The 14,186-nt window shown below is 43.4% G+C and overlaps 1 protein-coding gene across 2 annotated transcripts in view; it reads right to left on the minus strand.

Moving 5' to 3' along the window:
- Window positions 1-8,149: 8,149 nt before the first annotated feature.
- The window catches only part of LOC146186908 (glutamate-gated chloride channel-like), a 49,035-nt gene continuing 42,998 nt past the window's right edge, over window positions 8,150-14,186 (minus strand). For both annotated transcript variants that reach the window (XM_084607494.1, XM_084607495.1), the window contains exons 8-9: window positions 11,426-11,799; window positions 8,150-9,687 (exon numbers count right to left, since the gene is read on the minus strand). In XM_084607494.1, coding sequence (XP_084463620.1) covers window positions 9,487-9,687; window positions 11,426-11,799 — 575 coding nt within the window. In that variant the 3' untranslated portion in view covers window positions 8,150-9,486. The remainder of the gene's footprint in view (window positions 9,688-11,425; window positions 11,800-14,186) is intronic.

Here is a 14,186-nt window from a genome sequence, read left to right on the forward strand (position 1 = left end):
CGTTTCCTCCTGGTGTTTCCAGGTCACCATAAAACCGGATGACCGAGGCTTTGCTGTGTGGATCTTTAATCAGCAATAACATCCCTAACCTGTGCATCAAAACGTTGTAGAAGTTCTTTTTTTTTTCTTTTTTTTTTAAATGCTGCGGCAGGCGTTTTGGTAATCCGTGAGCACAACGGCGTTGGGGTAGATGCTCAGACTCCTCTAGGAGGAGTTTCCAGCCGTTCTAACCTACGTAAACGCTCAATTCTAAGAAATCGAAGAGCAGATTGCAGACGACAGACGGTGATTCATCGACGCTCGCGCTCCCACCCGTCACCGTACAAGACTGCGAACATCGATACTATTCGGAACTCCACAAAAGGGCACCGTGAAGAGGTAACTCGCGCCGCGATGCGCACGCCACTCGCTGTGGGACGGAGGTTCTTACTTGGACGGGTGCGCCCAGCCGCGCCGCGGAGACGTTGCAGATCTGCTGTGTGCGGGTCCTATTTGCCGTTCGTTCTTTCTATTCGCGGCATTCTATGTGGTCACAAATGCCTCGCTAGGTTTCAGACTCTGGGTTGCTGGGTTGCACACAATTCAACTTGCTTGATAAAATATTTTTCACGTCTCAAAATAAGGTTTACGAAGCGAAGCGACTCTAAGTTTAGATCGCTTCCGTCCCACGAGCAGTGAGCTGACAATCATGTTGGGATTTGCCGCGTCCAGATGTTCCGCGAAGTGTTTTGCCTAAAAGAGGGCACATATACCTTCACCTGCGTTAGCAGTCTTTCTCAACTCGCCAAAAAAAAAAAGAAATCGTGCTCCTTATAGGCATTTGCACTATCTGCATGGTGCTAATCGGCATTCCCGAAAAAAAAGGAATGCACGTGCACTCAGTCTGCCGTGCGCGTCCAGTGAGCCGCGCTTGGGGATGCAGTTGATCACTGCATAATTTTTATTTAAGCTGTCCTCTGGTCTATATTTGGCTATCTACGATAGCTTGCATAAGCACCAGTAGAATGCTGAGAGTAATCAACGTGAATGGAGGGTTTTAGTTATTCATTAATTTATTAATACTGTAACCCTTTTTGAGAGGCTCATACAGGGGTGGGTAAAAAAAATTAGAATTTTACAGATCATTTACAATACATCCTAGAAGAGAAAAAAGTATAGCAAAAACAGATTAACGAGGAACATTGCGCACTGAGTAACAAGGAAAAATAAGTATTTCGCTAAATATCTACAATCCATGCACATGAAACACTCATCTCCTCATTCATCCATCCCATCCATCTTTTGTCCAGGTAAAAGGCAAATCTTTGTACCCATTTTTTCAGCCCATACCAATTTTGGGCTGCTATAGTCTCAGATCGCTCCTTGCGTTATGGCTTCAACAATTGCTGTTGTCACTAAGGAACTAGAGGAACTGAAATTGTCGTTTGAAGCAAAACTTTAAACGCTCACTGTTGGCCTGGACACTGTGAAATCTTCCTCGGCCTTAAGTAGTGGTGATGTCATCAGGGAACTTTAAAATGATGTCGTTGAGTTAAAAAAAAAGCTATTGAATTCATCATCAATGAGTTCGAAACCATAAAGGATCGAAACGCCGGTCCTGCTGCTGAGAACGAGATACTATTGGAGAGCAATGAGGTCCTTGTGCGCAGGGTTGCCCACCTGGAACAATATTCGCGCCGGAACAACCTTGAAATCATAGGTGCCCCGGTGACGCAGGGCGGGGATGGCACCAAGATCGCTGAGGCTCTCGGCAGTAAGATTGACTGACCCGTGAACTTGTCACAGAATACCGTGCACAGAATTCCAACCCAAAACAAGAATGAAAAAACAACAATAACATAATCATTCGTTTTCTTCTCGCGAAACAACAAGGCGGAATTCCTTGCCAAGGCTAGAAAACCTCACCCTACCATGGCATGTCTGGGTTCCCCTGAAGCGCGGGATGCTCCGTTTATGTCAATGAGAATCTTTCCCCCGAGACTACCTGGCCGGAAAACCTCACAGAAGAGCGTGGCTATATTACGTTCAATTTTCCAGACGCACACAATTACATGGACACCTGGACATGAAGGCCTAGAAGGAAATGAGGTAGCGAATGATCTAGCCCGAGCTCTCACAAACCGGGCGGATCCCCATCCCTACCCCACCCCTCTCCTAGGACCCTACGGCGACAGGCTGGAACACCTACGTTCAGAAAGAAGAATTTTCTCACCACCACACAAACAACTTCCTTCCTCGGACGCTATAGACTGGAGAAAAATACAAACACATTCCCTAATCTTCACATTTTAAATAAGATAAGCCCAACAAAATACACGAGTTACTGTCCTTGGTGCGGTGCAAGCCCCACACTCTATCACATCTCTTGCGAATGCCAGGACAAAACTGACCCAACGTTACTAGTGCCATGCCCGACACACGAGCAGTGGGAGGCGGCCCTGACCAGCGACAACCTGGACCAGCAAGCCTGGATTATCCAGCTAGTCCGCAAGTCAACTGCTGCCAGCGGAGCCCTGGACTAGGGGCACCGACCACCCAGCTGCTGTGAATTCTTACTGATTAGTAATTAAAAGTTTTCTCTCTCTCTCTCTCCCGAGAACAAGGACCTTTTTTCAAAGCAGCATAAGCTCAAGAAGAAAAAGAAGTAGTTCTTCTTGTGGACGTCAAACGGCGTTATTCTGGCTAAGAAGGAGCAGAACAGCAGGATTTATCGCATATGTAGACAACCTGAACATTTTCCGTAAATGAACATACCTACCGCTGCTGACTTTCTACACTTTTTCAAACCACCATGGCTTCATTTTCACCGAAAGACGCTTCTTCGATCCTATCCGAATCAAGGGGTATATCTGCCATCCACATCAGTGCCCGTAGGTTACGGAAGAATAACGATAGCCTAACGTCTTTGGTTACTTCCCTTCGTTATCAATTTTCCATCATCTCGTTTTCTAAAACTTGTCTATCTTCCCTTGATAAAGACTTGTATGCTTTTTTTTTTTTTTTTGGTCATTCATGCGAATATCCAAACCACGTTGATAATGCCTATGGCGGCTCTGCTATCTACGTTTCAAAGGACATCGCCCACAAAAGGTGCTTTGATTTTTGCTTGAATGTTCCCAAATGCGAATCGGTTTAGATCGAACTTGCTTATCAATCTACTGGTCACACAAATAATATTATATGCTGCGCTATTTACAGATCCCCTTCCAATAATGCGCCTAAATTCTGCCGAGCTTTTGAACAAGCACTGCATAATCTATCCCTCGAAAATAATGTCTTCATCATGGGTGGCTTTAACATTAATTTGCTTGACTTGACTAATCCTATCAGTATCGACTACACGACCTGCTTCTACAGCTATGGTTACACAAATTTGATTAACACCCCTACACGTTGGACTGACTGCGGCTGGCATTCATGACTTGATCACATTTTCTCCGTTTTTCCCACCGCTCCTAAAGTTGGCATGATAGAATGTGATATCACTAATAATGTTCCGGTATTTCTTTACGCACTATCATTTTATGGTATTAACCACAAGTCTACACAGGAATCAGTTTTCGATAGAGAGAAATACATTGAAACCATGCCTAACACCGATCTTTCGTACTTTTTGGGTCTCTCGAATCCAGAAGTGGCTCTTCACGAGCTGTCGACTATATCCATATCAGCAATTAATAAATGCTCGTCACCTTTATCATCCTCGCGAAAGTATGATAACCCTCTTTCCCTATGGATAACTACTGCTCTCTTAACCTCACTGCAGAAAAAAATAAAAGATGTTTAAGAAAACTAAACTCCAGCCATTTAAGCTTCGTCTTAAACCGCGAAACATCAGGTATTTTAGTATACTACCATCTCTTCTAAAAAACACTAAACGAAACTATTATGAAAACCAATTATTCAAGCAATCTAACAATTCTAAGCGAAAATGGCAGATCATTGATGAATTTTTTAACAATGGAAAGTCACCTAACGTAGTTAAATCTATTTTACAAGATGATGTTCTTTTAAATAACCCTGAAGTAATAGCGAACACATTATTGCAATTATTTTTTCAAACGATCTAATTAACCTTCCTCTTCGTCGTGCGCCCCTTCTCTTGAGCGCTTTCCCTATTCCTTCTTTCTTACCCCCACTTGCCCAGAAGAAGATATGTTGGCAATTAATAACATAAAGATGACCGGTCCCGGCGTTTACAATATTCATGCATAAAACATGCGAACATTATCCGATTAATGCTCATACCAGTTCTGAGCTACATCTCCAATCTTGTTTTTATAAACGGTAGTTATCCCCAGCAGCTCAAGATAGCGAAAATAATGCCAGTGTTCAAAAAAGGCGATCCCGCTCTGCCAAATAATTAACGGCCGATTGCCATTCTTCCTTTTTTTTTTGGCAAAATTTAAGAAGAATAATTGAAATAAGGGCGTCCGAATATATTGAAAAATACAACATATGGACAAAATCTCAACACAGTGTTGGACTCGGACTACCTAAAGATATTCCTATAGCTTCTCCTATAGATTACATCAGGCTGGCTATCGACAAAGGAAAGTTATCAGGCGCAGCTTTTATTGATGTCAACAAAGCATTTGATTCCTTCGATCACTTCATCTTGTTTCAGAAACTCGAGTCGTATCAGGACCTCCACTTTTCCTTGAAGAAGATTTCACCCCAACGTCAGGAAGAGACGTCTCAGCTCTGAAACAGAGTTCATGGCTGTTGCTTAGCATTTAGTCGGTCTCTGTGGTTGAATCTACTTTTTAATATGAATTTGTATTTTTATTTTTATAGTTACCAAGTACTCTTTAGGCCGTCGCACGGCTGCAGACAAATAACAATCGCGAATGCCATGCATATACTGTGCTTCTAAGCTGTCTTTTCTTTTTTGTTTTTTCGAGAATGGTTGGTATGACAAGCTCATGAAAAAAAAAAGAACATTAAAGTGCTACATGCCTCAGTGATTTTAGACTTGTAGTGTTAAAATTACACAGCGTGTTCAATTGGTTTTTATAGGATCCAAATTGATATGTTGTGTGGATGTACGAGAGCGATCAGGAAATAGGTGACGATGTTGTAAACCTGAAGGATGCCTTAATGCATAGGAACTAAAAGTGGCTCAACCACGCTGATTCAGTAGGCAGTACGCCTGAGCGCCGTACCGCTGTTGGTGTCTAATAATGCGTGCACGTTAATGAATCGTAGGCGGTTGGAAGTTAATTACAGCGCAGAGGTTACCTTAGTGGGTGATAAGGGCCCAATCTTTATAAAATCTAAATGCAAAACTTTTGTCTCATGATACCTCTGGAGGAGTGATCTAGAGCCCTCTACTATGTTAAACCCCTTTTCACTTTCTTCAAGACATGAGGAAACGTTTCTCCACATTGGTAGAAATATCTGCGGATGGTGGTAAGGAAATATTGCTAAGACCAGAGTATAACCTTGACATACAAGAAATTTGTTTTTTGCGTGTCTTTCTTTGGGTCTTGCTTGTCCTCTGGTCATCCTGCAATTTTTGAACATTTTTAAAATTGTCTACATACAGAACCAGAGCGCATGTCCGAGTTTTGAAATGACAAATAAAGAAAAATAGATGGAGGTCCTAGCACTAGGCACCACCACACCGCGACGCCCCTCATATGTCAAACTTTTTTTCCTTCTTGCAGGCAGCAAGCAATTGTTGCTAGTGGAATGAAATTGTTCCCTCTAATATTGCATACTAAAGTTACAAAGCCAAAAATTAACAGCATCTTAAATTAACGGCGTAAAAGACCAAGTTTCACATTAAGGAGAACGGCTGTAGGGAATTTTATCGTGTAATCCTACTAGCTGCCAAAGTACTTCTGTTGATAAAATGTTTGTGATGAAATAAAATGCTCCTGTAGATAAATTAAGGTCATTACTCGATCGTATGTGCAAAGAAAGTACCAGAAAAGATGTGCTGCACCGTGCGCGCGCCCTATATGTGAGCTGCCGTGATCTTCCGTCGCTGCTTGATTCTTCTCCGCGCAGATGGCGCCACATATCAATCACGTTCGCTTCTCTGAAAACTACGATCGCGGAGTACCAAGGCTTCTCGGCGAAACCTGACTATTTGTGAGGTATATTGAACAAAATGCACTGTGCCAGGCGTCATTAGGCCAGAAACATGCAAGAAGACATTTTTTGAATTCTTACCAGCGAGCTATGGTATATAACCCAGAAAAAGTATAAACGTGTGCTTCTCGTGCAGAGGTAGGTATGCGGCAGACTAAGAATGATAAGAATTTGTAAAGTGGGACACAAAACAGAAAGCCGTATATTTATCTTCGCTGTTTTTCTCTCTGAAATTCCAGAAAGTAATTATTATCAGCATCCCAACCATTTCCTTTTCAAATTTCCAAAGGTTACTGGCACTGCACGCCTGCAAATTACTGATGAACAGAGCAAGATCGCAACATCGTGTATCTACAATTTTCCTACAAATTTCACATAAACACATGCTACCATCTATCAACTGTGTATGTAAACTATGGCATTTTCGCCTTCACTGGTGCGCTGTTCTCTGGCAACTAGAAGAGATTAGAGAATCATTAGTACATTTATTTTTATTAGCATCGGGAAAATACACTACAAATTGCTTTTTGTAGCTCGCTAGGGTGCTCTATGCGTTTAATTGCATCAAACCTTCTGAATTCGTGCGTCCAGATATTCGTTGTGCTCACATTGTTCGGAATGGACTGCGTATTCAGGTCGAAGAAATCGTTCATTATATGTCTTTAACGGGGTAACCTATATTTATTTTTTTTGTGTCTCGAATGATTATCTCAAACAATGATGTGTTGCCCCAAAATAACTCAGGTGAACGTTTCAAATTGATCCTCGCATATTTATCAGTCAATCATAGTTTAAGGTGACATTGGATAATTCTTTTAGGAAATGGTTAGTATCGCGTATGTGGGATTGATGTTTCGGAGGTATATGATTAATGAGGGAGTCGGATAGGTTCTGTAAGTGTGCCAATACAAGAAACAATAGGTCGCCCTGGATGGTTTGCTTTGTGTATTTTGGGGAGCATGTAGAAGCGTCCCGCAGAGGCATTTTGGCCTCTGCGGGACGCTTCTACATGCTCGCCTTACTGACTAGTGGTGGTAACGCACCTTCACCTATTAATTTACTGAGAGTTTTTACTCAGATGTTTTTGTATTAAGTGGTCGGGTATGATGAGAACTTCTTATAGAATGTTGGGTTGTTGATTTGGCGGTTGCTCTCCCGAATGTAACCATGTTTGTCTAAAATAACGATACCACCACCTTTTTCCGCGGGTTTAATGATAATGTCAGTTCATCTGCCCAGCGAGTGTAAGGCCTTACGCTCTTTTTTCTTGAAGTTAGGGGGGCCAGATTTTCATGTCCGGAAGCCTTGGAGGATATCTTTCAGTACTGCCTTTATGTATTTGTCTAAATATTTATCGCTACCAGTTTAGGGTGTCCACTGTTCCCAGGGTGGGAGGTACCTAGAATTAGTTGGGTTTTGTTTGTTGAAGAAATATTCCCATAGCCCATGAAGTCGTAAAAAGTTGTCCAGATCCTTGAGTAATCGGTATTAATTGTACTTGTCCTTATTTGAGCTAAATTTTAAGCCGCGTGACAAGAGAGACGTTTCCTGGGGGTGAGTTGTGAGCTCGCGAAAGCTCGACGAAATGGCTTAAACGAAAGCCAAGGCAACCTGTGCTCTCTTACGAGTTCAAGGCCTACGAAAACTTAAACTGACACACAAAGCACCACTCTGCGTATTGTGGGGTCATACCCCTTTTGCGTGCCGGGTTCGGGCAAATATATCCACCTCCCGTTCAACTTACATTCTATTCTCGTGCGGGGTACAGCTCCCCGCTCTACTGCTTTTTGATATATATATCGAACTTTTAAGGACTTCTTGGTACTCGCTTTGTATGCGCACCCCTTTAAGTGTAGTCAGTGTAGAAATTTAGCGCTGCTCCTATGTATTGGCATATGGACGTTTCTCAGGATAAGGATGCATCGAAATAACGCCTATCTTTCTATTCTTCCGAAGCAATTTCATCGAGCAGCACTGGAGGCGCCGTACATGCGTGGCCCTGTGTCAGTAAATGGTGCCAAAAAGCAAGAACAACAACAAAATGTTATGTTTCATTGGATTTTAAAACTTTATGTCAACCACAACAACAACCGGACAACCATAACATCAGTACAAAAAGAGAGTTAATAACATGAGCTCTTGGATTTCTTCTCAAGCCACTGGTGACCAGTCCTTCACCGCTGGCCTTCTGAAGCAACCTGTAGTATAGGTGATCTTCCAGTAAATGCTTGCCTAAAGCTCGCAGCCAGTGACATCACATAATGTATGTTGTATCGAACAGATGGCGAGATATCTTCTTGGCCTGACACTTAGGGCTAACAGAATTAGCCCTAAGTGCCAGGCGTTTTCCTATTGGTTAGTAATTGTTCAGCCGGTACAATATAAAAATGTGGCTGTGGCCATTTTGTTACATGAGGCTTGCTGCTTTCACTAGTATACAAAATGGAGAGAAAAATATTTTCTTGGGCCAAACTCCAGCAAACTTCACGCAGCCCTTCAAGAAGGCCGACAGAGCGTGGACAAATAATACAGAGCACAAAATAATCGTAATCTGAGCAGACTACACGTTCTCAACAATGTGCATCACTTAGACAACATACAGATCTATATATTTCTAGTAATTCGGGGATCGTGAGGCACAAGCGACATGGAAGCATTACAGCAAAAGATAAAGGAGGAACTGAAGGTGAAATAGCTGTCAAAATCAAGAATGTTTCCTTAAAAGAGGCAGCAAATATTGCAAACAACACCCACTCGAGAAACAAAACCGAAAAATCGTTTTCCGGTTTAAGCGTTAAGACGTCACACATATTAGAACCCCAAGGATATTATATTCCTGTGCACAACTGTAGCATCTATAGACTCGCAGAACGACACGTGATAACTTTTTTTTCCCCAAGGTAACACATGAAAGGTCGATCTTACTACAGATTTGGCTTACTGCCTACACCGCTGGTACCTTTGTTGTATATAGCATAAATCTTAAAATATTTCTAGTCTGCTGAACTATTGTTTCAACCTGATGAGGAAGTCCTCCTTTCAAATACTTTGGAGCGGTGGCAAGCCACTCATTATTATAGCGGACAGCAAGCGAAATCGCCTGAGCTGTCGTGTCCATCCAATGAATATTTTCGGCTTATCAGTCATGGAGAAAAACGAAATCTGATTGACCAATGATATATATTTCTAGAATTTGATAAGCATTTCTGCTTGCGGTCTAGAGCTTACAAAGGGCCAGTTGTGAACTCTTTCTTTTGTATCCTCTGCGGCCTCGTGGTTTTGAGATAGTAGACAGGGAAAGAGGAAATAAAAATGATGGCAGGCACAAGAAATAATTCTCGATAGCCATATATAAATGGACATGAGGTGAGTCCGAACAGGCAGGGGCTAATCATATGCGTTCGAGCCGGAGTGCACGCTGAAGTAAATAATGAGAAAAAGACAGAAGCAGAGGGGAAACGCGATGCGTGCCACGACATCCATCTTGTCTTGCAAAGATTTCGGACGCTGAAGCCACGCCCTCAAGACTTTTCTGAACGTGAACGGCTCCTTTGATCCCGCAGCGGCTTTGCCAGTTTCTTCTTCCAGCTGAAGAAAAGAAAATAAGAAAGGACAGGTTTAAGAGCAGCTTGTTTATTCGAAATTTATTCCCATCTGTCTGTGCAGCAATCACGCTCACCGTTGGCCCCGCCGTGGTTGCTCACTTGTTAGGGGATCGACCACGGACCCCGAGGGACGCGGGTTCTATCCTTACCACGGCGACCGCGTTTAGTTGGAGATGAAACGCCAGGCGCCCTTGTACTGTATGGCCGCAGTGCACGTTAACGAAGCTGCAGTAGCCGAATTTATGAAAGTGTCTTCCACTGTGCCATACCTCGAAGTCTCAATCCATCTGAGAGGTATTATCCCGGGAACGAAACCAACAGTCGTGTCCGACTATTCTGGGCATTCAGCTACTAGCATCGTGTTTCGCCGCGAGTACAGCGTCACTAAGGAAACTCGAGATATAGTTTAAATTTGCAGTTTCAGAGGAATGCCGGACTTATTTTGCACAAGCATAGTCATTATCACAGGGGTCGATTCTTCCTGGCTCCAAAGCCTGAACTATAAATATTCCTTGTGCTCTAAATAACTGGTTCCAATTACCACAGGAAAACAATGCGGTCTGTCACGCATTCAGAATTCTCACGGGAAATTTAAGTACTTTGCGCAATGTTTCTCGTTGTGCCATTCGTGTGGAATAGGACCATTTATGCCGATTTAATACGCTTTCCTGAAATGTACTAGACGTTGCCAATGAGTCCACATTTATCGTTATTGTTATGCATACAATTCAATTCCAACCTAGAAAAAACAATTTGCAGCACCACACGCCACTACTTGGCAGTTTTAAAGGAATAGAGAACTCGCAGTTAGTGATGCTGCAGCTGTTTAGATGGCTGCACTAATTGAGCCGTGCTTAAACTACCACATATATCTATATATGCTGAGCAACTGAGCATAAAGGGGTTCAGATGCGCTGTGTGTAGACACCCCGCTTGCGGTGGGGGCTAGCCTGTCCGAATTTTTATCTGTTATAGGCCGTCATTGCACCCGCCAGCGCTTCGGTGGTGGATGACGACTGTTGTTGCGGCGCGCGTCTTCGTCTCCCTCTTCCTTTTCTTTCTTCTCTACTTTCTCTTCTGTCTGCACGAGGCAGCGGAGGTGGCTCAGCTACAGAGCCAACAAGGTAAGATGGAGTCCAAAGTCAGACTCCGCCCGCACCACTAATGTATAGCTACATATATATTATGTTGAGGCATGAAAAGGAACGAAAAATAAAGAGCCTCTGCCCGTGCCACTTAGTATAACGGGCTATTGTATAGCTACAGTTGCAGGCCCATGCATTTTCTTTTCCTTTTTCCTACAGCCACAACAGGCGTACTCAAAAATGGCCCAGCAGGGAGCATTCGCCAGAGATAAACTCCGTCCTCATTGGGGCTTATTGGTTCTTAACGGGGAATGCGAATCTCGAGAAAATTGGAGCACGTTCAAAACAAAAGGATTGTAAGCGCAGACAAATAGTACATTGTCTCAAACTTGTACTCCAAATGCCAGTGCGAACAGAGAAATGAATATAAAAATACGATAATTACAAATAATTTTATCACACCACTTCTACCTACAGCTTGATCTGGTGGTTTTCAGGGTTTACTTAGACCTGCGCTTGCCTTTGTTCAGCGCGTAAATACGCAATGTTCAATTAGCGCGTTCACCGCCGACTCCCTCAGAACAGTCTTCTAAACGCTGGACACGACATTTCAGAAGAACACATAGAACAACTTGCCTTTGTTTCGCCCTTTGCTGAATAAGAGGATACCTGCTGGCCGCTGCTCTTCAACGCCCGGGCGGTGTAATCAACCGTGGCCACGTAGAGGACCAAGATGAAGAGAAAAGTGAGGCACACACCGGTCCACATGTCCACCGCCTTGGTGTAAGATGTATGTGGGAGCATATCCTGGTTCAGCTTGCTGACGTGGGTAGCCGCCACCAGAAGAACGATGAGGGGCATAAGGATGCGCACAACCGTGTTCTTGTTGCTTATCCAAAGGGTGACCCAGGAGAGCAGGACCAGCATGATGCACGGGATGTACACGCCCACCATGTAGCCGCCCCTCTCACGGTCGAAAATCAAGCTCAACCGCAGGCAGGAGTATTCCCCTGAACAAAAAGAATGTTAAAAAGTAGCCGCATAATAATCTTGTGGTTTAGGAGTTTAACGTTCCAAAGCGACTCAGGCTACGAGAGATGCCTTAATGGAAGGCTCCGGAAATTTCGACCACCTGGGGTGCTTTAATGTGCACGATATTGCAAAGCACACGAGCGTCTTGCTTTTCGCCTCCATCAAAAAGTGGCCACTGAGGCCAGGATAATCCTGTAGTCGGTAAGAATTTCATTCAACTTCGAGATTTAATTGACCGAACGGGAAGAAAAAAAATACGTTTCATTTTTTATTCACGGAAGTGTAAGGTGATAGTGAAGATTGGAAGGTCGGTATGCAGAAAATTATCAGCGGCAAAGGAGGAGAGGCTTGTTGCCCTAGGCACATTCGCCACTATCACAGACTGAAAAGCTGTATTTTTATTTTGGAGCAACAATTTCCCCCTAGCCTAAAGAAGAAATATCTCAGCTCCGTATCGGCGTTATTGGTTGCTCCTTAGAACTGTCTCTGTGGTAGGAACTGTATGTAAATCTGAATATTTGTTTCTATTTTTATAGTTAGCGTTCGCAAACAGACCGCCGGCGGCTGCGTTTCGATGGAGGCTGTGAGATGTCAGCGCAAATTAAAAAGTTCTCCGGGTGGTCTAAATTACTCCTTAGCCCTCCAATACGGCTCTTCTCTTTCCACTTTCAGCCCCACCTTCCTCCGTCTGCTTACGGCGCGGGTCAGGTGTCCACAGCACGTGTGACAGATGCTTCGCCTTTCCTTGCCCGTGAACCAAATATTATTATTACTCGCAAACAGCACAAGAGCGCGGCGCAGAGTACTCTTTAGGCTGCCGCGTGGCTACAAAAAATACCAAGAACAAATATCACATGTACTGCTGTGCTTGTCTTAATTTTTCATAAAACACTTGGTATAATTAATAATAACGATAATAGTAATACTGAATCAATGAACGAACGAAGCCTTTATTTGAAGGAAGGGATGGCTCTCGGCCACCGTTGGTGCCGGCAGTTCCGCGACGAGTAATAATAAAAATGAAATTTTGGGGGTGCACATTGAACCCTTAAAGCGCCATGAGGCGAACGCCTCTATTCCGCGGTGGTCCCAGCCGACTATTGCACCTCGTTCATCATCATCATCATCATCATCATCATCATCATCATCATCATCATCAATCATCTTTATCATCATCATCATCATCATTTATTTACCCTTAAGGGCCCTTTTGTTAGGGCATTACATAAGGGGGGGAACAACAGTGACATAATACATTGGTCGATAATACAATAATATAAAACAGAAATACATGGTACAGGGTTCATCTTGTAACTATTCTAAAAACAAAACATCAACGTTAAACATCAACATAAAAGACACTGCTGCTCAAGAACAACCTGAAAAAACAACACGCACTAAGAAGCGCGGAAGAATCATTCAGTACTTGAAATGTACTGTTAATAATTGCCTGAATTTATTTGGTTCTGTTTCAGTGACAATGGCATCAGGGAGTTCATTCCATAATGAAATAGCGCTGGGTAGAAAAGATTTATTGAAAGAGTTAGTGGAGCCGTGTATGCGTTGTAAACTTAAAGAGTTAAAGAGTCGGCGTGGAGTGCGAAGCGGCGTGTGGAGGACAGAGGATCTTAGCTGTGGAAAGTTGTAATATAATTTGTGGAATAAACAAAGCTGTGAAGTTTTACGCCGAAGTGCCATGGGTTGAAGATAGAGGGATGATTTGATAACAGTTACGCTATGTCGTCTGTCATACTGCGATGTGATAAAACGGGCCGCGCGATTTTGGATGGCCTCGAGCTGATTGATTAGATAGGTCTGATAGGGATAGGTTGGTTTTCACTCCCATCTTTCTCCTTTTGCTTACGGCTGGACAGTTACCGCGCCTTTCCCTTCCTATTAATAAATCAGTTTTTAAATCAGTCCGCGGAGAATTGTGAAAGATACTGCACCATTTTGTTTCCTGCAAACCAATTTGGAACGCCGCTGCAGTTTGCTTTACTATGTGGACTTCTGTATGCTCTGTGGTGCCGCATTAGAGGAAGCGCTTAATGAAAGGCGCAGCACGGACGCCTGGATCGAACGCCCGGCAGAGTCAGTTTCGTATGTGCGTGAATCTCCTGGTGACGTTATGACGAATGTGACGTCACTAGGCGGTGACGTCATAGTCAGTCATCTCTAGGCCTGCGTGCCGGGGGGTCCAAAAGGAGTCTCATTTCGGTGGAATTACAACGTTTTGATGATGTCAGTATCATTGCTGTCACAATCACGAACTACCACTAACTATCAACATCGGTCACTATCTGCCACTAACTAGCAGTGGCGGTCTCCGCGGCAACTGCGCTGGCATAACGCTAGACAAGAATTA

Source organism: Amblyomma maculatum, chromosome 6 (assembly GCF_055883805.1).
Source record: "Amblyomma maculatum isolate TAMU_Amacu chromosome 6, ASM5588380v1, whole genome shotgun sequence".
NCBI classification, from domain to species: domain Eukaryota; kingdom Metazoa; phylum Arthropoda; class Arachnida; order Ixodida; family Ixodidae; genus Amblyomma; species Amblyomma maculatum.